Source organism: Chrysoperla carnea, chromosome 5, assembly GCF_905475395.1.
Source record: "Chrysoperla carnea chromosome 5, inChrCarn1.1, whole genome shotgun sequence".
NCBI lineage: Eukaryota > Metazoa > Arthropoda > Insecta > Neuroptera > Chrysopidae > Chrysoperla > Chrysoperla carnea.
In genome coordinates this window covers 58,440,814-58,463,099 of record NC_058341.1, presented here as the reverse complement: position 1 = coordinate 58,463,099, position 22,286 = coordinate 58,440,814, and the positions used below count along the sequence as shown (strand labels likewise).

The 22,286-nt window shown below is 29.3% G+C and overlaps 1 protein-coding gene across 1 annotated transcript; it reads left to right on the top strand.

Moving 5' to 3' along the window:
* Positions 1-19,487: 19,487 nt before the first annotated feature.
* On the top strand, positions 19,488-21,921 carry LOC123300770 (malate dehydrogenase, mitochondrial-like). Its single transcript, XM_044883418.1, has 3 exons — positions 19,488-19,657; positions 19,725-19,980; positions 21,022-21,921. Exons 1-3 carry the CDS (start codon positions 19,586-19,588, stop codon positions 21,780-21,782), a joined length of 1,089 nt encoding a protein of 362 aa, XP_044739353.1. The 5' UTR covers positions 19,488-19,585; the 3' UTR covers positions 21,783-21,921.
* The last annotated feature ends 365 nt before the right edge of the window (positions 21,922-22,286 follow it).

Genomic DNA, 22,286 nt, shown 5'->3' with positions numbered 1-22,286 from the left:
TCTTACGGCAATTTTATATAGAGTATTATCAGATACTTTCTGAGTATCTGTCTCTATACCATACCAGCAATGTAATAAGCGTCATGCATTTCTGACCGTGTAACTACTCTGTTAATCTTTTAACACGTTTTGGATTTCATTTATACAAAAAGCCCTGTTCAAAACTTTTTAACGTTTTAATTTCCTCAGATATATGGAAATAATTTAATATGTAGTGCAATTTTGCTTATTGGGCAATGACTTTCCACACTTTTCCATATACAAAAAGAAGAGTATTTATCCAAATTAGATATTATACTCTTTTCCGCCATTTCAAGTTCCTGCTGACAAAAGAATAGAAAAATTAAGATGAAAGAGTACCAAATAGATTTTTAGCTCATCTAGTGTTCATGAAAAATGACGACATGTGTTAGGTATGGAAATAAATCAATAGAAATTTTGATTTCTTAAAAATATATATCACATTCGTGATCAAAATAATTGACGTCAATTTCACAAAAAAAAGTTAAAAAACCACCATTATTAATAATATTCCCACGTGATTAAAAAATCGCCGTTACACATATTAAAAATTGATTCCTATATTGTATAAGCATTCACAAAAAAAAAGTTAATCAATCGATTTAGTTTTTTTCAGTAATAAAAACCGTTAAGTATATTAAATACATAAAATTTTTGATATTATATTAGCTCCAAAAAAAAAAAAAAAAACATATACTTAACCACAAATTTGTTTGCAAGAAGCATTCATTATCTAAATCAACTACCACAACACTGACACAAACAATAGAGTTCTAACATCACGTGACTATTATACTTGTAACAAAATAAAAAACCGCAAAAGTCCTCATTTGTTTATATGATATTATTATGCTATGCCTAGCTAGCTTCAATTCGCAGGGTAAAGTTTTTTACCTTGATGGCAATGTAATTTGGATTAGCCTTCACTTGCAATATATAAATCCACAGACAAATTTTACACTTACAGACTACAGAGAATTTTTTTCTACTGCATTAAACTATAGGAGTTATTTTTTATTTAAATAGGCTCCGTATCACGTACTCAATGTAAATACACAAAATTCTTATAAACAAAGAAGGCGGAAGTGCCGCCATTTTGAGAAAAATCGTTTAGGCCTTTAACTGCGTAATCGTGCACTTTTTAGACCAAAAAATGGTACCTACCTTTATTGTAGAAGAATTATTGAAACCCGATTATTTAAATAAATAAATGACTTCAAAAGTATTATAAATCGAATACTTCAAAAGTCTATTTAACATTGGTTTTATAGGAAAACGGTAGATGGATGGATTGTTTTCATAGATTTCTCCAAAATTAATCGGTGGAAATTAAAAAAACTATTTAATTTAAAGTTAAAAACTTAATAAATTATTGAAAACAAAAAAAGACTCGTTGGGTCCGACTACTTAAGGATGTATGAGCACGGTAGTGGTGATACAATTTAAAAAAATTTATTTTTTCAATTTTGGTGGTGATATATGTTTAACTGGATTAATTTTTAAAAAATCGAATATTACAAATTTTGTTTAATTATTTTGCTTTCGATATTTCAAAAATCAAGGCAGATATCGAAAAACTGTATTCTTATTTTTCGTCTACATTCATGAAATTGTAACAAAATTCATCATAAAAATTCAAAATAAGGTGCAAATAGTTTCAACCACAATTCAAAACTTGCCTTGGCGCTCGTACTACCTTAAGGTGATTGTCAACCTAAAGTATTGTAAAAAAGTTTTGATTTATTGCACGGTACATACATATAAACCAAATACATGCTTTGTCGTCAAATAACGAGTTAATTTTGGCTTTACAATACCACGCTATAAAAATATATAAAATATTGTGTGGAAATGCTGATTATAAATTTGATAATACAGACATCGCTCTTCAATCATCAATACTCTAACTATAGTCGTCTCTGTTCATCAAATGATTGATTTTCCATGAACTCGTAATTAAATTATAATTTTGTATTTATATCATAGACAACGTTATATTTTTATGGTATCATTATAAACTACAAGATTGTCTAAATATTAGATAGTTTTTTATCACACTCTCTAGATTTTTTTATATAGAAATATCCAATTGAAAAGGATAACCTATATGATTCGTCATTTTCAACGATAAAATAATTATCCGATGACCGAGGAATTTTTTGTGATTTTTGGAAACTTTGTCTTTCAAAAAATGTATTGATAAAGTTTTATTGAAATTCAGTAGTATTATAGTAGTTATAGTAATAGTAGTATTATTCAACCCTTGCAGATCTCCTTAAGGATTGTTAAATTTTAAAAATGACTTCATAAAACATGTAAATATTATTTGTGAACCAAGGTACAACATGCAGCCGTATAATACTACATGAAGACGATGATTATTAGGTTTTTGTGTATAATTTTGTTATGTATTGTGATATATACAATAATTATTATCTATTATTATTACATGTATTGTATAGTTTTATTATTTTGCGCTCGCTATGCATGCATGATAGATTTTTAGTTATAAAATAGCCTTCTGTCATACGTAGATATTATTTTTATTTGTTACTATTGTAACGATTATTATGTTAACCGAATCAAATAACTCTTCACACTGAATAAAAAAGAAAAGTTGCATTGACACAATTCTTGTAAAAATTCTCAAGATGATGTTGCACTTGAATTCACACAGATTCTGTGTTGTCCAGCGACCCCCCCCCCCCATTCGAAAACCATATAAAATATACTCGCAAATTAATACATTAAGTCATAGGCTCAAGCTAGGCTTTAAATTTGAGACAAAAAATGTACTTCAGCAAACAACACTAGATTTTGAAATGAATATGATCATCTAGAATTAGTTCAAAATATATCTATTTTTTATCTTTAGTCAATTCACCGGACATTAAATATCATTTGAAAAATAAAAAAGTTATATATGTTTTAAATCGGACGTGAGCCTTTAGAAAAATATATAAATTACTAACAGCTTAATAAAAACAGCAAAATACCATAACAAATCATGGGAAAGGTGTCCTATAATGATCCTCCTAATAAAAAATCTAATTTATAATCTATTCGAGATAAGTATAACGTCGAAATATTTCTGGTTTCTTTATTCAGGTGTTGCAATATTGCCTTGCAATTTTCTGTTGATTTATTCAAATATTTAGAACTATTTGATATTTCTCAAAAGGGAACATTTTACTGATCTTGTAAGCATAGGTGGGTAAAATGATCCCATTGCATTTTTTACCAAACAGTTAACATATGAGTTGTTCTTTTACACTGTATCAACGATTAGTACGAAAGTAAAAATCACTGGTAAAATAATTTAAATCAACACAATCAAGACCTGCCACATCATTTTATTTATAATAATTTTACACACAAAATAGAGATCATTTTAACGTATATAAAGAGGATCATTTTATCCGTAACGACATATTTCAATATCGTCATAAAAACTGACCTTAAAATTAATTATACTTGAAAATGTGATATAATATTATTAAAAATAAAAAGCCGGACTAGTGTAAAACAACTAGCCGGCGGCAACTGACAGAAAAAAAGAAATTTTACGTTTAAATTTGTCTTGCCAAATGATCATTAGTTGTAAAATTAATATTTTTACTACGAAACATAAGGATGCGAATACATCGCTAAAAGTCTTTCTTGGACGATTAACTTGATCATGTGAAAAAGATCTATCGATAAATATACTAGATGGCTTTAATCATTCACTTAAAACAACGAAGGATCATCATATAGCACTTTTTCAGATTACCGATTGATTATTGAGCTTATGCATTGGGTGAACAGATTGCGCATAAAAGCTACCAGTAATGAGAAAACCACTCGATATGAATCAAGCACCGGTACGCAATAATATACCCCCCCCCCTGACTACTCATTTCTTCCATTGGCAATAATTTGTTTAAATAAAAATTAATTAATATTTATTTAATAATAACTATTAATTTTTGGAATTTAATAGCATGTGTAAAATATAAATTTCTTGAGCATACTAAATTTTATTTTTCAAATGCATGTCTTGTTATATGATAGATATTTTATGAATATTATTGATCAATAAATTTATTCATTTCACGCCCACATTGTAAGTGTTACCTAAAAAAATCATACTCATAAATAATCTATCAATAAGTAATCAATAAAATTTAATATTGGAAGTATTGAACTATTGAGTATTTTTTTTATATATACACTAGTTTTACGTGATTACCAATCATTTAAAAATCAATATTTATGAAAGGAAATAAATTTTATATTAAAATTGATAATGGTTTCAAGTTTACTAACCTGTTTATGTTGTGGTCGACGCGGCGCGGCATGTAGTGTTAAAAGTGTAGGTACTAATTTTTAGTAGTTAGATATGTCTATAAACTCTTCTCAAGTTCATGTTTGGAGGTAATTTCCTTCAGACGCTGAAAACGATTAAAATAAAGAAATTTCAAGAAGTAAGGATTTATTTTAGCTTAAAAAGGATTTAAATACACTTCTTTAGAATACAGAACTTGCATTAATTTGTCACAAATTCATATATAAATGAAAGAATAGTTCATCTAAAGTATATTTGATTAACCTTTTTTTTTTAAATTAAGAATTCCACTTTTTATTAACTATAAATTAAAAAAAGATATATATTTGAATAAAAAAGAAAAACGGTCGTGACGTATTTACACCCTGTTAAGGCAGGGAGCCAATAGGAACCACGGTAAATTCACATTTTCAGCTTATTTCTATGGTAAATTACGTTATAATATATTGAAAGCAAGTTTAGAAACAAACCATTAATCATTCTGCAAGTTATTTTATCATTTCTCCGTGCCGTGACGTATTCACGTCATTGAAACCATTTTAGAAAATTTTTTTAAATTTTTCTTAGTAATTTTAGTAAACTTTTGAAAAAAATTAAATTAAAAAAACATGTAAGTTCTCTATTTACACTGATTTACTACCTTTTTGAGAATGATTTAAAATTATCCAGAAAAGAAAATAAAGGAAGCTTGGGAAATTTTTTATTGATCGGCATTCTTTAAATTTTTGAGTATTTATTGAGGAACAAGGAAATATGTTCTTAACATGGTAACAAGTAAGAAAATTCAAGAAAATATTTACTCTCTTTTAATTTTTTAGCAGTCAAATACTTATTTTCATGATGAATTGTTCGATTCTTGATACTTTGTTGATACTTTGTTTGATTCTTTAAAAAAAGAAAGATATCAGTCGCCCAAGATAATAAAAATGTCGGATGACGGAAACACTGCTTTGTTGACTGTCGAACAAACTAATTTTTTACCATTTTGAACTTTAATTTGTCACAATTATTTGTGTAACTAAATAAGATAAATATAATACTAATATTATATTTATCAAGAAAAAAATAAAATTATTAATTTAAATAAAACAAAATTAATTTGCAATAGTGTATTAAAATTAGTGGAATTATTGCAAATTATTTTGTCTTATTTAAAATAATTTTTATATTTTTTATTCAATTATTTTGCTATTTATCTAAATGAATCAATTTTAAGCAAAAAAGTCAAGACCCAAGAAAATTTTTCGTAGAATTATAAAAAGACTATGGAATATAACGCCTGGCCTTAATCTTATTAGTAAAATGTTGTTTCTAAGCATTACAAATGGTAACCAAAAAATTAATTATTCCAAAATGAAATTCAACACCACACGATACAAAACACAAACAACCGATCAGCCAAAAAAGTACATAATTAAAACAATAAAATAAAAAATAATATCCTGCAGTGATGTCAAAATATTTATTAATCCAAAAAAAAAGAGAATATTTTAACGTCTCTGTGTGAAATGTTTTTTAGGCTTTTTTATTTTATTTCAAAAATTTTGTTTATACAAATAATTTTTGCACAACTATTGCCGAGTGTCTGGTTCGTACAAAATGAATTTCCTATTGTTTTAAAAATATTGGATACTTTTTAGACCAATATTTTACACGAAAAATTGATGGAAATTCCTTATGCTCGATAATCCTGATGTCATTCATATCGATTTCTGATATTCTGTACGACAATAATGCTTGTTTTCTCCGAAAATTTGCATTTACGTTTATTCCGAAAAAGATTTATTTTTTGATTTCGCATATTGGATCTGATCGATGTTACCAACGATAAAAAATTGAAATAAAATTGATATCCTGTTTATCAAACATTTGCAATTTTGTCAGTATTTCGAAGTAAACGTGAATGAAAAGTATCGCAGTATGCTAGAATTGCTGCTTAAAGAATGCCAAGAGATGATGTTCGGGATCAGTAAGTTCCAACCGTTTTTTCAAGCTAGATACCGGTCTAATATGTATTTTTTCTTGTTCTAAAACAAAACATCACTCGTAATGAATGAGCGAGCACTTTTCATTTAACAGAATAAAAAATCAGACGAACAAACAAAGCGTTTTTTATTATCTGATTAATCCGTTTGAAATTCCGACAAAGGAAATATCGTATTTATTAATATTTTTTTTTTTTTGTATTTGAAATATTATAAAAAAATAAAACTTACTTCGGTTACCCCTCCTTATCATATTAAAATTATTATTTATTACATATTAATAATATAATCAGACCAATAGACGGTTGTAATTACCTATACTATACGTCTGATCAATGGAAATAGGTGTTACATAACAGTTTGAAAACGAATATTTTTTTGTATAAAAAGTGAAATAAGTAAAATTAAAAAAAAAAAACTAATGCCAAAATAAGTCTATTGCGTCGAGTCTTAAAAATTATTATAGATATTTATGATCGATTCGTTTATGACATCGTAGCTCCACAACGGAAGAACCGATTTTGATTTGTCTTTTTTTGAAATTTTATTTGACCGAGAGTGTTTTCACTTTTCTAGTTGTTATCGACTAAAAACACTCTTGATCAAATTACCTGTCCTAAATTTTTGTTTGTTTATGTTTGTATTGATTTTTCTAAGCAACTTTTTTCCAATAAACAATTAATTTTAACTTTAATTTTTAACTTTAATGTATTATAATAATAAAATTTGTTTCTGCAGCACACTGACTCATTGAGTTCCGTTTTGAGGGTTCCTGATTCCAAAAAAGTGGTTTTTAAAAAATGTTGCGTCCGTCGGTATGTCGGTATGTCGGTATATCGGTATGTCGGTATGTCTGTTACCAAGCTGGAGCCTTCAATTTTCAACCGATTTTTCTCAAACTCGGTACATAGGTTCAGTTTGTTCATAATTCCAGATGATTTTTTCATTTTCTCCCTAGGCCTTTTTAAGGGTACTTCCCTCAAGGCCAAAACAGGATTTTTGGGGTTTTCTAAAAAACGGCACAAACGATTTCGATTAAACTGGGCACAAGGCTAGACCTTAAGGTGTTCCTAAGATTGGTATAAGCCACATATACGGGAAAATTCGAGAAGACTCACACCCTTGGGAAAACCTTTTTTTTGGGCTTTTCTCAAAAATGGCTCCAACGATTGCGATTAAACTTGGCACAAGGCTAAACTATAAGGTGTTCCTAGGATTGGTATAAGCCACATATCCGGGTAAATTCAAGAAGGTCACACCCTAGGGAAAACATTTCAAAATACAAGAAAATGAGATTTTCTGGGGAGAGGCTGAGGGTACAGCATTGAAACTTCGTATCAGAGTTTATATCGATAAGGTGATATCCTAGGTTTGATCTAACTACCCGTTGGGACCCCTTCCCCTGGAGTCGTGGAGCCAAAATGAAACAATAGAATTGGCTTGCTTTCAATCAAAATATTACAAGAATAATATATCAATTTTAAAATATAACTTGTTCGATGTTTCGGACCGTTTATATTATTTGGAAAAAAATCAAATAACGCATGAAATTTAGCATATCTCTTTGATGGTCGGGGGTTTAAAATTATACAATGCAAGTTACTGGGCCCTAATATCAAGGGCCCTTTTCCAAAAATTTTAATCCATTTGGATTTACGGTTTGGCGATTATTCAAATGTAGGATAATCTTCAGTCTTCTTTGTGCAAAATTTTTATAAAATATTACTTATTATATAAGTTATGTTACATAATATCATTAGTGAGAGGAGTAAAAAAAACTATTATCTATGGCTTGTATTGTCTGATTCTACCAAGGCTTGTATAACATACAAAATATGTAATACAGATAAAAATTATTTTCTATTATTTTGACGAAAAAAATCGGGGCCATTTGACGATTTGAAGTGTTGTTTCGAGATGTTTCTCAAGGTCGTATATAGAACGATACGCATGAGTAAATACGACAAAAACAGCAATAGTACTGGAGTTCTGATTCTGATGAATTTTACTCAATAGAAATTGGGTGATAGGTGGTTGATAGAATGTACAATAGTTATATCAATGATTCCCTAAAAGTATTTTTCAAACAAACAAAAAATCGATTAATCCTATAAGGAGCTACGTTGCCACAAACAGACACAAAATACCTAAAATCCCAAAATTGTTTTTTCATATCAAAATTATCATTTTATATACTTGTTGCGAAATCTAGGCACTTCTCGAAAATAATTCCAATAAATCCAATAAAAGTCGTTCGTTTTTCTATAAAGATCATTTTAGTTCAAATTGAATGAACACACGCACAAAAAGTTAGATTTTTGCTATCAATTACTGTCTAAACTATTTTTTTAAACAAAAAAAGATTTCAAACAAAAAATGTTTGCGTATTTATAAAGAACGGCTTTCTAATTTAAAGCGTACATCTAATGTTTATCAGTTATGAATCTCAGTGAGGTCTTTAATTAAACCTGAGAACTACGAATCGTAAATCGAAAAAATCGAATTCGATGTCGGTATAGGATGTGTCCCTTTAAAACTAAAATTTTTCGTTTGAAGCATTTTCATCTAGTTTCAAGCATATGTCAACTTAAAGAAAGCACCCTTTATATGGTATGAGTGTAAAGGGCGGCAAATATTATTTTAGCCCGAAGAGGCTAAATAGGTAGATCGGGCTCTGACTACACTGTAGTTAAAATAAGCCTAAGAAATTGAAACAGACAATGGAGCAACATTTTAATTTATGTTATATATTTAAACGAGGGTTTTTGAGGTGACAAAACGATCTAACTAGGCTTCATTTTTAGAAAATGTCGTTTTATTCGTGTTTTCAGGAAAAACTGAAATTTAGGTTTCATTGATTGTGCAAAAAATTACTCTTCTTGACATCTATTGGCGAGAAAATAAAGTACATTACCGGGACATTCAAATTGGTATTAGTGTAGAGATATTTTAAATGGTTCTTATATTAGTGATAAAAATTGTGCCTTTTTAATTCCAAAAATACCGACCATCGGCCATCCCGGTACTTTCTGTTATGTAACAAAAAGCAACAGCAGAACCGCATTGTACATAATACACAATTAATACCAATAAAATCAACACCACTGATTTTTTCTTCTTCTCTTCAAGCAATTTGATTTTTATATCTTTTTATTATTTGATTTTGATGATTATTAAAATAAATAAGAAAATAATCAATCATTTAAGCTAATAATAATCGTGTTGAGTGAAGTATGAATCCTTTATGTAAGCTATATGTTGTGTAGGTATGTGTTTATGACTTCTTATAAAGCGAATGTTATTGAACGATGTTAAGCGTACACATTTACTACAAACAAAATATACCGACACACAATTTATATAAATTTATAACCAGTTTCACACATTTCATTCATAATAAAATGTGGTTGGGTGCTTTTTAGCTTAGCTCTCTTATATAAACTGATATCAACTGAAGATATGAGCTCTGTATTTTTTTATATCGTTTGTTCAGCTGATACCGTTTGTTAGGATCGAAAATCAATTAGGCCACAATAACTGGGTACATTCTTCTTCCAAGGAGAAGTTCCATATTTTTTTTAATCTATTTTTTTTTTAAAGTTTACTAAAAATTACTAAGAAAAATTAAAAAAAATATTTTTGATTGATTTTTCATTTAATTTATAATTGAAAATGGTTTATCTAAACTATAAATTCAAACATCAGTGACGTCAACATATCGCTTTAGCATCTCCACCGCACGGTGAAATGATAAAATAACATTCAGAATGATAAATGGTTTGTCTCCCAACTTGGTAAGCTAAGCTCGAATGTCTCACAGCCTCAACGGACGTAAATATCTCACAAGTTTGTTTTTTATTGAAAAATATAACTCTTTTTTATGAAAACTAAGCGTTTAGACAAAAAATCACAAAAGTAATTTTTTGTTTAAAACTGTTTTCAACTGATTCAAAATTTTCTACTTTGCGGGCCCCCCGTAAAAAGTAACTGACCAGTTCTATTATGACATTTAACTGACTGAATGTCATAACTGTTATCTATATGCAATATGCAAGCTGTATAACAACTTTCAGCTTTAATAAATTCATTTAAATACCGCGGAAATTTTAAACGAATCTTATATATATTTTATTGTTCATAAATAAGGGCAGACTTACCAGCTCTGTTCTAACATCTAACTGACTAACAATCATGTTATTTATATGCATTATACAATCTGCAACAATTTTCAGCTTTAGTAAATTCATTATAGTACCACGTAAAACTGCACTGTTTTGATAGCATATATCAGTTAAAAAAAAATAAAATAAATAGTCAGTTACGTTAAACACACGTATTCTAATATACAATTCAACGGATATATCATATTCTTTGATTAAAGTTACTGGGCCCTAATCAAGGCCCTTTTCAAAAAATTTTAATCCATCAGAGGATCAGTGAAACAAAAAAATATAAATATATATATATATATATATATATATATATATATATATATATATATATATATATATATATATATATATATATATATATATATATATTTATTAAAAATATCTACCGTGTATTTTGTTACTCAATTTACAATTGATATTTAATTCCTTTAGAACTATATACCGTACTAAAATTACCACTGATTCCCTTATTCTTTTTTCGATACCACTTAATAAAAATTAAGTACAAGGTAAATAAAAATTAAAATATTTTTGACACACATTAAAAATTTATGTCTACTTATCATGATGCATGATTCCTCGGTTGAGTCATTTCAAGACATGGCGTTATTAGTTTTTTGCATTTTAACGTTACTTGCCATGCCATTTAGCTTAAACGAAAAAATTATAGAAAAAAATATAAATGTTTAGAATGAATTTTAAATTTGAACTTTGTGGGACTTTAATTGATGGCATTGTTTTAGCCATATTTCAACTTGTCAAAAGCGGAACATTTATTTAATGCTATTCATTTGGGTAATTTCGATCCAAAATAAGGTAAATTTCATTTATTTGAAAGTATCGTTACTTTTTAAATTTCAAAAATTTCAAAAACGATAATTCACTTTTCAACCAAAGTTTAATCAAAAAATCTTTTTAAATCAACCTAAAATAAAGCGTTCTTAAAAATTGGACTGAATTTCTACGATTTTCTTGATTTTTCTTTATATTTACGAATTTAACTAAATCTGGAATATAAAATTTCTGCTTATGGTCTCTTACAATGTGTCCAAGGATAAACGAATAACAGAAAATGGGTAAACAAATAAACGGACTTCGGCTAATTTGATCATTTTATAGAATTGAACCAAATTTTTTACGCTCGATCAAAATCGAGATGGCTGTTCTGATGGTTGCAAATATTAGATTAAACTTATTAGGTATACTATTTTATATTTCAATATATAAAAACACACGAAACAATAATTTAGAAACTGACAAACGGTAAGTTTGATATTTATAAAAATATTTAAATAAATATTTCCTTCGGGGGTCGTTACATTTTCTTATTTCAAGACTTCAATTAATTTCTAACATATTTTTTTATGTTCTCAGCGCCAAATTGACGCCACCCAACAACGTCTTTGCGTTGCACATATGTCTGGAATTTTTGTTGTTGTTTTGTTTTTTTACTCATAAAATATTTTTTATTATACAAATAATCTAATAATGATATGGATCCTTAAATTAAAAGTGATAAGATTTTTCATTTAAAAACTTTATATTTGTTTGTTTTTTTTTTTGTTTTTTTTTTTTTTTGAAACACAACAGTGACGTCATTGACTGGCAAATAACGTTTCTAAAAATATTATCCTAAAGATAAATTCGTGATTCAAATGAAAATAGATGTTTTGTAGATCACTTATTTATTTATTAAAAAAGCTTCGATCCTTAAAATATTTAACTTTATCTGTATGTTTCATCTTTGAAATTTTGCTCAGTTCTTTATTAGGTTGTAAAAATTTCGTACTAAATCGGTCACTCAAGGGGTTGCTTAACCCTTTTTTTGGGGGGTAGTTGGAAGTTTTAATCATTTTTTTACAAATTATAAAAAAAAAAATATGCGTTAAATAAAATGAAAGTTCTAGCTGATAAAATTGTACACATTTTTCAACTTTCTAGCATCAAAATTGACCGAGGTATGCCAGATATGTCAAGGTATACTAATTTTAGTCCCAAGTTTGCTACGCTTAGAAATATTCATTCGAAACAAATTTAGTTATTCACAAAATCACCTAATTAGTCCATTTCCGTTCGTCCGTGTGTCTGTCTGGGAACACGAGACTTCAAAAACGAAAATAGATATCGAGATGAAATTTAACGTATGAATTCGAGTTCGTAACTGAGTAACATAGGTCAGTCTTATTGTAAACAGTAAGAGATAGAACAAAAGATTAAATATAAAAAAATTCAATACTGAATCTCGGGAACTTTGACAATAAAAATATAATATTGAATTTTCAAAGTTTTCGTTTTGTTGGTGTTTACTTCCAACTTCTTCTAGAGATCTAAAACATATTAAAAATCGTTGAAAAACTGAAAATTTAATATTTATTTTTATTGTCCAAATTGCCGAAATTTAGTAATGCATTTTATTATTTAATCAAGGATGAGAACAATCAGAATATGCATATTTTTTTATTAAACATCTTTGACTAGAATTTAAGTTTCCATTTCCTCAAAAACTGTACAAGATAGAAGCGTTGATACTTTGCAGGTAGCTTCAAAAAACAAGTTTACTGTTTCTTATTTCATACCAAACCGGTCGGATAATATGAAGGAGGCAAATTGAAAATGTATGGAAATTACGAAAAGCCGTTTAGAAGGTCATCGTTTTTTAAATTCACTCAGTCAATTGTTTATTTTCATTTTCTTTTTATAAAGTAACTATCGGAAGGTGTACTCTATCGAATAAAGTATTAATCATTTAAAAATATTTGCAAATTTAAAAGCAATTTAATTTTCGGCGGATGCCCAAGTTTTAAAAACTCAAATAAAATAATAAAAATGATTGAAATTGAAAGATTTAGCTATAAAAATGGTATTAAAACGGTATCTGGATCGCCCTGTCAATTAAGTTAAAGACATGTTTTAACAATCTGTCAATTTTATTTCATACTGATCAATTATTGAAGTATTAATATCATGTTTTTTTGGATTTCTGTTTCTGCATTGTTGATGAGTATGACATTCTCAATGAAACTAATATAAATTGTGTCGGCTTGATTTCTATTGTCAAGTCAAAATTTAGTATTTTATTCCAATCATTCGAGGGTTTCACCTCGGAACGTATCATCAACGTACCCCATGTTAAATCTAACACGAAAATATTTAAAAGACTTGAATGCAGTTGATTTTTGCCAAGAACTTGCCGTATTTCAAAAGCATGAATAATCAAGTCCATTCGACCTGTTGTAATATGACTTACGAAAAGCATTTCCTGTCAATGTTGGTATAGCTTTAAGAATATACTGAACATTACCAACGACATCTGCAAAGCTTTAGCAAACTGAAAACAATTGAAACTTATTTGCGCTCAGCGATGAGTCAGGCACGTCTAACTATGGCCTCGTAATAGCCTAGCTAGCTATTGAATATAAAACTACCTTTGAGGCGAGCTTTAATGAGCTAATAGATTCTTTCACAGAGTTACTGATTGGAATTAAATTTAAAACGAATTCAAAATGAGTCAAGAATTTGATACACATAGACTGTTAGTTAAAAGTCACTGCCTCGCCCTAAAATATGTAAAAATTCAGAACCCATTTATCTATTTAGTTTCAGTTTTGCATCATTTATCGATAGTTAAAAAACATCATTATATCGTTATTGAACGTTAATTATTGGAATAGGCTATAAATATTTTTGTGGTTGGATTCTACCAATTGAGTAGCGCCCAGATCAGAGCCCCGACCCATTAGACTCTCACGACATTCTATAATGAGAAAAAAAAATGTAATGCTAAGCATAAAAAAACACTTTTCTTGACTAGACGTGTATAAACAATGACAATAACCTGTTACTAGGCACCGGGATTATACTACGAACATGAACAATTTTGTAATTGATCGAAGTTTAACTGTACTCATACCTATCTTATATGTTACAGATGGATTGCCAAATCTCCTTATTTCTATAACCGTTTTACAAACAGTTTTGTTATACAAAACAGCTAAAACAACATTTTGCATTTATCAATTCAGCAGGGCAACATTCAAAATAATAAGTAAGAGGTTATATGTTAGAGGTTATGTAAAACAATGTGAAATGAATGCTTTTCAATTAAGAAATGCATACCTGTAATTAAAAAGTATTTGGAATTGTTAATCCATCCGAAATTCCTTATTTAATTAACCAAGAATTTAAGTTCTCGCAATATCTAGAATCAGTTTTAACAAATAAGTGTATATGTAATTCGCTCTCAAGCAAAAGGTACCGGATTCAAAAGCAAATCCCGTCAAAAATAACTTTCTATTTCATTTTTTTTTTTCCTTTTTTTTTATATATAATTTTTATGTTTTTATTTAAAAAACTATTAACTAAAAATGTAATTTTCACTAATTTTTTTTAAAATGCTCAAAATGTTACTTTTGCAATTACTGCCAGTCAAGTTAATAAAAAAATTTGATTTTTTGTAGATATTTAGTCATACTTCAACCGGAGGGGATTCATTTTGGTCGTTTATCCTCTCAATTGATAGCGTCGGCCCATCAATTTTCAAAAACAAACAAGTATAAACCAGTTTCTATTAATAATACAAATTCAAAAAAATATTATAAATAGTACATAAAATGTGCTACTTTCTTATTATATTATCAAGACTCCCACCGTTTCCGAGAAAAAAATTTGTCAACTACCACACTTGTTTATAACTAGAGAACGGATAAATATATAGAGTCTTATAGATCATAATAGGTATTTTTGAATTATCATCAACTTTTCCATTTAATCAATAGCCACTATTTTTTCAAAATTTTTTAAAAACCCAAATTTTTTTGACCTCCACGGTCGCAAAGTGTGTACCTCAAAAAAGTTGGTCTCCAAATAGGGGGGGAGGGGCTAGCGAATGGTTTTATAAAACAATTGATTCGGCAATCCATCGGTGACATATATAATATCTCTAATAGAAAATAATTTGAATTAACAAATGTCATTCGAATTGGATGATAAAATAGGATATACAACCCATATCTCTATATGTATTTCCATTCCAGAATACTATACATATCAAATATTTAATTGTATATATCCATCTATATATCCACCAACTTTCAATGAATAATGATTGCCTTGTGTGTTGTGTTGCTTGGCTAAAACTATTTAGAAATGTTTATAACAAGACCCATCCGTCCATGCATCCAACGTCATCCATACATCTATACTATAGTCCATACATACATAATAAATAGTTACAGTTAGAAGTCCATTTAATTCGTTTATGTACAGGAGCTCTTAGAGATGATGTGGGCTATTATGAAAGACCTTTCCAGAAAAAAGTGCAAGTTAAGTGAAATTTCTCTTCTCAATTAAAATAAAAATCTTGTCGCAGCAGCTGCAATAACTTAGCCAACTCCCTCAGAAATTGAAAATTCTTGAAATTTTTCAATTATTTTTATTTCGAAAACTAAGCGTCTAGGCAAAAGTTTACAAGAGTACTTTTGTACTTAAAACTGATCAAAAAAAGCAAAAATATTTTCATTTTGAAAAAATTCATAATTTTGAATTTTACGAACCTCCTCACACCTTGTTTATCTAGAGATTTTTTTCATTAACGAACTTGACCTTTCAAATACCCAAACCCTTCTTGATATCAAATTTTATTCAAATCGGACTTAAACCACGATAGCTAAAGTCGCTAAAAACGCTAGCTCAAAATAGCGGTACTTTCGCCCTCTGTTTTTGTAAGGATTTTTTAGAGTTACATTTAGTACTTGATACTACTAAACCAATTTAAAAAAATTAATCCTATAATTTAATGCAGGAAAAAATTATCTGTGATCTGTATTAGTTCTTACAAGGTAGAAACACAAAATATGCACAAAAATCTGGTATATTTGGCGTATTTCTGAGTTTTCGAGACGGCAAAAAACTCTCCAAACCAATAAGTCATCACGTAGAATTTTGTGCAGTGATTTTTATATTTTTATAGATTTTTTAATTTTTACGGTTAAAGTTACCTACTCTATAAAAAGAATCTTATCTAATTCCGAAACAAAAATTGCTTGTGGTTTTTCAGAGCTTTCAAACAATTTTAAGAATCGTGAAAGATTTTGTTTTTTATTTCGGTAAAACTCATGGCTCTATATATAATGTATATTACCCTAAAAATATTTTCATTTGACCATTTCAAATTCATTTGATGATTGGATTCATAGTGTTGGAAGTATCATCCAAAATTCAGTTCAAGAAGCAATTTCTCGTATCAATTTCAAGTAATTTCTTTACTCATAACAAATTTTTTTTTCCTATTTTTTAAGCAATGATTAAATCACACAAAATAGTGTCTGTCAGTTGTAAAATCATAAACATCACAATAATCAGATTAATTAATATTCATAAACCATCTAATGATTATAAATGACAAGTTTCCGAAATTAAATTCTATGAGATAAAACACAAATTTATTTCGCTAAAAATTCAACCTTCAAATTAAGATTAACTTTAACGTGGCGTGTATAAATCTGTATTAAATTATAAAAGAAAAGGCAGGAAAAGTATGAGAAATTCTACTGGAAAATCGGAAATCATATGGGAATTTTGACTTGATATTTCGAACTTCGCGCAATTTTATAATACTTAAGTAAAATTGCATATATACTACTTTTTTTATAGTAGATTACAAGCCCATGCTAAAATTTTTCAAATGAAATGACCCACCAGGAATCATGTTCCTATATATAAAAGTAAGTTTAAGCACCATGGCGTTAGTTTTGTGCAATACAAGTTAGTACAGTGGTACATATGCGTATATGAAAGTTAAACCTCTTGTTTTTTGCACCAGCAAATGTGTACGGCGTTGGTGGATACTAACTCTGCATAAGTTTCCGGACCGAATTACATAAATGCCGTCCAGAAATAAATATAACTTCGGTACCGGAAGTTAAAAAAATTTTGGATCTCCCGTCAATTTCCACAGCCCTTAAATTAATATCCAGCAACGTCGTACATATTTGCTGACGCAGGAATGATCCACCAAGAGGTGTGACTTCATATTCTCACCTGTACTCACCTGTACCGCGTAAAACTCTCGCCATGGTGCTAAAACTTGTACATATTGGAGCTTCTTTTTCAATATGATTCATGGTGGGTCATTTCACCCCGAAAAATTTTAGCATAGGCTTTTAGTCTATGGGATCTATCTGGCAAACCTGAATATAGAAGTTAAGAAGAATCAGTCTCATCTTCTTCAGTCTGAAGAAGTTTTATCATCAGAAGCTCTAATGATCATATTTTTTTTTGTATTTCAAGCAAAATTAATTCAGTTTAGCCCGTACACCTGAAACACTGTGTACATCGTTATTCGTCGATCAAAACAATAATTGTATGTCTCATCTTGAATACCAAAACAAAATATTTTATTATGGAAATAACTGAAGAGAGATGAGGTCCTGTTCGAGGCATCATATCATCAAAGCAATAATATCCATGTATTAAATAGCGTACAGATAGTGACTGCATATAGTTATAAATTATCATTGTCTTCATACATTGTCATAGACAAATGACAAACATAATATTTACACAAATTTACAAGAGACATACATTCATACATAGCCTTGCAAGCTTTTATGACATATCAAATCTGATTGGAGCCATGTTTTTACCCCTTATATCTACGAGAAATTACTGATTGTTTATAAAATGCAATTGTTGGATTATTGTAGGTAATATATCAATTCATTTATTAGAAAATTAATGCAATCCATCTCAGTCACTTCTTACAAGCTACAAGTCAGAGCTATAATCACTTAAACCTGACTTATTAGGCATTAATATGCTATTATTGAAATAACAGTTTAATACTATTTAAAATTAAATTCAAACATATGATTGCCCTATTGATGCGAAGCCCTTTCATTTGAAACCTTCCATGTTCTATATTGAACAGATTTGTATAGCCTTAGACCACCAACGGTAACAAAAGCGATTTCTCTATGGTTTTTAGTACCGGCCACTTTTCTCTTATGCCTTAGCAATGCGGCGGTCATATATTAAGGCGATCGATTCTCCGAAAAAAATGACCTTGATTATCCCCACTTCATAGATTGGACATTTACCACAGCATCTCCGATTTCCGTGTGACTATAAATTATCGTTGTCTTCATTCATTGTCATAGATAAATAGACAAAATTAAAACAAAAGCGTTCTAATGTTGTAAAAGCCTTCCATTTGAATCATCCATTTTCTGTTTTGGGCAGTTATTAATTTTTTTATAAGGAACATTTTTACATTTAAACTTTTGTTCTCTAACGGTTTACACGATCGATAACGATTTACACGATTTGTCCGACGGACCTAAGACCCAATTGACCTATGTTGCTCATTTACGAATTTGACGCTATTAAAATTTCAACAACAAAATTTCAATTGTTTCAAATTTAATTTACTTTCAAAATGATAGTACAAAGCTTATAGTTTTTGAATTGAACTGCAAAAACTGAAAAAAGCTCGAAAATTTTGCTGTTTTGCATGAGTTTCGCAGGTAGCACAACTTTTTTTGTTTGCAAAACGTAGTTTCGTACTCCTGTAAAGCCCCCAAATAATATATTAAAAATCAGCTTTACATCGCGTTTTACTGGCGTTGCAGTCAATATGGCAGTCATAAGCAGGCTTAAATCTTCAAAAACGCAGCAATGATCTATGGAAAAATTAGACCATAAAAATCATGGGCTTCGAATTACATTCATATATTACGTTAAAGCCTGTAATCATAGTTCAATTTTTTCTTTCAGTTTTCGGTATGACAAAATGATTTTCCCACCACCTAAATGCTCTCAAACGCAATTAATCACTTGACCGATTTCCGTGGCAACGAAAAGTGACATACGAAAATTAAACAATTAGGTAGAATTAATTTTTTGTGATTTTTATTCTTCTTCCCAAAAAGACTATCATAGATGCCATTCGACATCTATTTTAATAAAAATGGATGTCTTCAATAATTAAACAGTAATTCCAAATACAATTTATTAATATTTAAAGGCAATGAAAAAAATTTGAAACCAAATCAAAATTTTTCTGCCAAAAAAATTCCAAAAAAATGTTTACAAAATTGCTACTACAAAATAGTTTAAGAAAACCATGCTATAAGTTAATTAGTACTTCAGCGCAGGTACGTACAAATGAATTAAAGCTTTATAGCATAAAATTTACACAAAAAAAAATTCGGACTTTTATAGGCCTTTCGTAAGGTAACATTACTGGGCGCAGCTGGAAATGTCGGACAGCCGCTAGCATTACTACTAAAATCAAATCCAGTAATTACAAAGCTTGCTTTGTATGATACATCAAAGAGTATTGTTTGTATGGCAAAGGATTTATCTTTAGTAAATACCCCAACTTGTATTCAATATGGTTACGGGCAAAGACAATTAAAATACACTTTGCAAGATTCAGAAGTTGTTGTAATTGCTGCGGGAATTCCACGAAAATCTGGTAATAACTTATAAATTGCATACCATTTTTTTAAATGATGGTTTGATTTGATTAAATTTTACACGGACCATTTTTTTAAAATCAAAATCCGAATGTTAACAAATGCTAATTATTGGAAAAAGAGCTAATTATTCGAATCCTTCATCAAAATAAACTCAACTAGTAAAGTAAGATGGTATAGGAGTACGCACTTATGCTTCACAATGTTAAATGAAAACAAATAAATTAATTTTCATAATCAGTTCTTGTCTAAATCGAAAGATTATCTAATAATATAATTATGGAGGAAAACTTCTTATCTCATAAAACAACTGATAAGCCGGGATGCATAGGAAAAGTTGGGAAACAGCACCGACATTTTGTAACGTCTTTATAGGAACATTAAGCCACCTTAACCTAGTCAGAAGGAGACACATGGTCCCAGCGGGGGAGGGGACATATGTAGCCCAAATTTTTAGAAATGCTTATTTTGTCAAACATCGTTTCATTTTTGACACAAAATTCCACTTTTGGCATTCAAACGAAAAACTTAGTATTCATCTCCAAAACTGTTATCTATGAGGTGGTATTTTGGTTGCTGATTACGAATCTGATGTTAGATAAAGAGATTCTCTCACGTATTTCGAAAATTGTACCCTTTTGGCCATGAATTTCACTTTTTAGGTACAAAAACGGCAACTTTTGTGACACACTTCTACGCTGTTAGCTGATCTAAACAGAACTGAAGTAAGTTTCAAGATGCTCACCGTTTTGTCACTAAATCACTTCGTACTTTTATCGTCCGCGTAGTCTTAGGATATCTTACACTGGTAAATATTTCACCATAATGTTAATTTCAGAATCATAATTTGTCATTTGAATCATTCATATCTAACTTAAAACCCAAATTCTTCCTCAGCATTTTTCTCGTTCAGCATAGAGTCGGCCATGTTTAATTTAGGTCTTTAATGAAAGGATTAATCTATAAGGAAATTTTTTCTGAAAATTCTCTCTGATTGTCCTGACGTAAATATTGCTGAGTAAACAAACTTATATTTACAGGTGAACGTGACGATTTATTCGATGTAAATGGAGAAATCGTGTACGATTTAGCCTCAGAATGTACAAAATATTGTCCAAATGCGATGGTTGTACTCATTACCAATCCCCTAAATGCACTCGTCCCTCTGCTATCCGAATTATACAAACAGAAAGAATGCTACGATCCAAAACGCATATTTGGAGTCACTGCACTGGACACAATTCGCACTAGAACCTTAATATCAAATTATTTACAAAAACCTCTAAGCAAATCCACAAAAATACCCATAATTGGAGGTCATTCATTTTATACCATCATTCCCGTATTATCGCAAGTAAAAAAGGCAAATATTAAATTCGATACAATGGAAGATTATCGTAATCTAATTTTATCAATTCGATGTGCGAATAATCAAGTTCTTGATAGCAAAGGAAATGTGACAGTTTCAATGGCATATGCGGCAGCAAAGTTTTGCAACTCATTAATTGCGGCTATGAATGGTGCAAAGAATATATATGAGTGTGCATATGTAAAATCAAACGAAGATATTTTACCGTTTATGGCATCACAATTACGATTGAGTACAGATGGAATCGCTGAAAATTATGGTTGCGGATTGTTAAATGATTATGAAAAACGGTTACTTGATGATGCAGTACCATATTTATTGTGTGATATTAAAAAAGGTGTGGATTTCATAACGGAGAAAAATTTAGGCAATGAGCCAGATGATAGTAGAAAAATAAGTTGTGCTGAATTGTTTGGAGTTTCTGTAAATTGAAACTGCAATGAAAATCTAATAGTGTGGTAAATAGGCATGTGTATTTCTACAAATCTTCGAAGGAATAATTCGCACAGATTTAGCTGCGGCTGGAGATAGTATAATTTGATTCCGGAAATGAAATTCAATCTGGAACCTTTCATGTGATAACGTCTAATTAAAAGGATAAAAAAAAATTTCGAGATGAAAAACGCTTTTATCTCTGTAAACTAAAGAAACTTTTAGCTAACATATAAGCATATTCCGTTTTATCTTTGAGCACGAGCTTCTAGTACCTAATAATACTTAATAATTTGTGAGTAACTATCTTGTTTTACAATTGTATTCAAAATAAAAATCAGCACTTTAATTGATTTTTCACTAATATGGCTTACTTTTAAAGCAACAGCCACAATATAAAAATGATAAGCTGTCCATCACGGGAACTCAAAAACGTAAAAATTGAGATCGAGTTAAGGACGTTGGAAATTGGGTCCTTAGGATCCATCTTGTAACCCTTTAGAC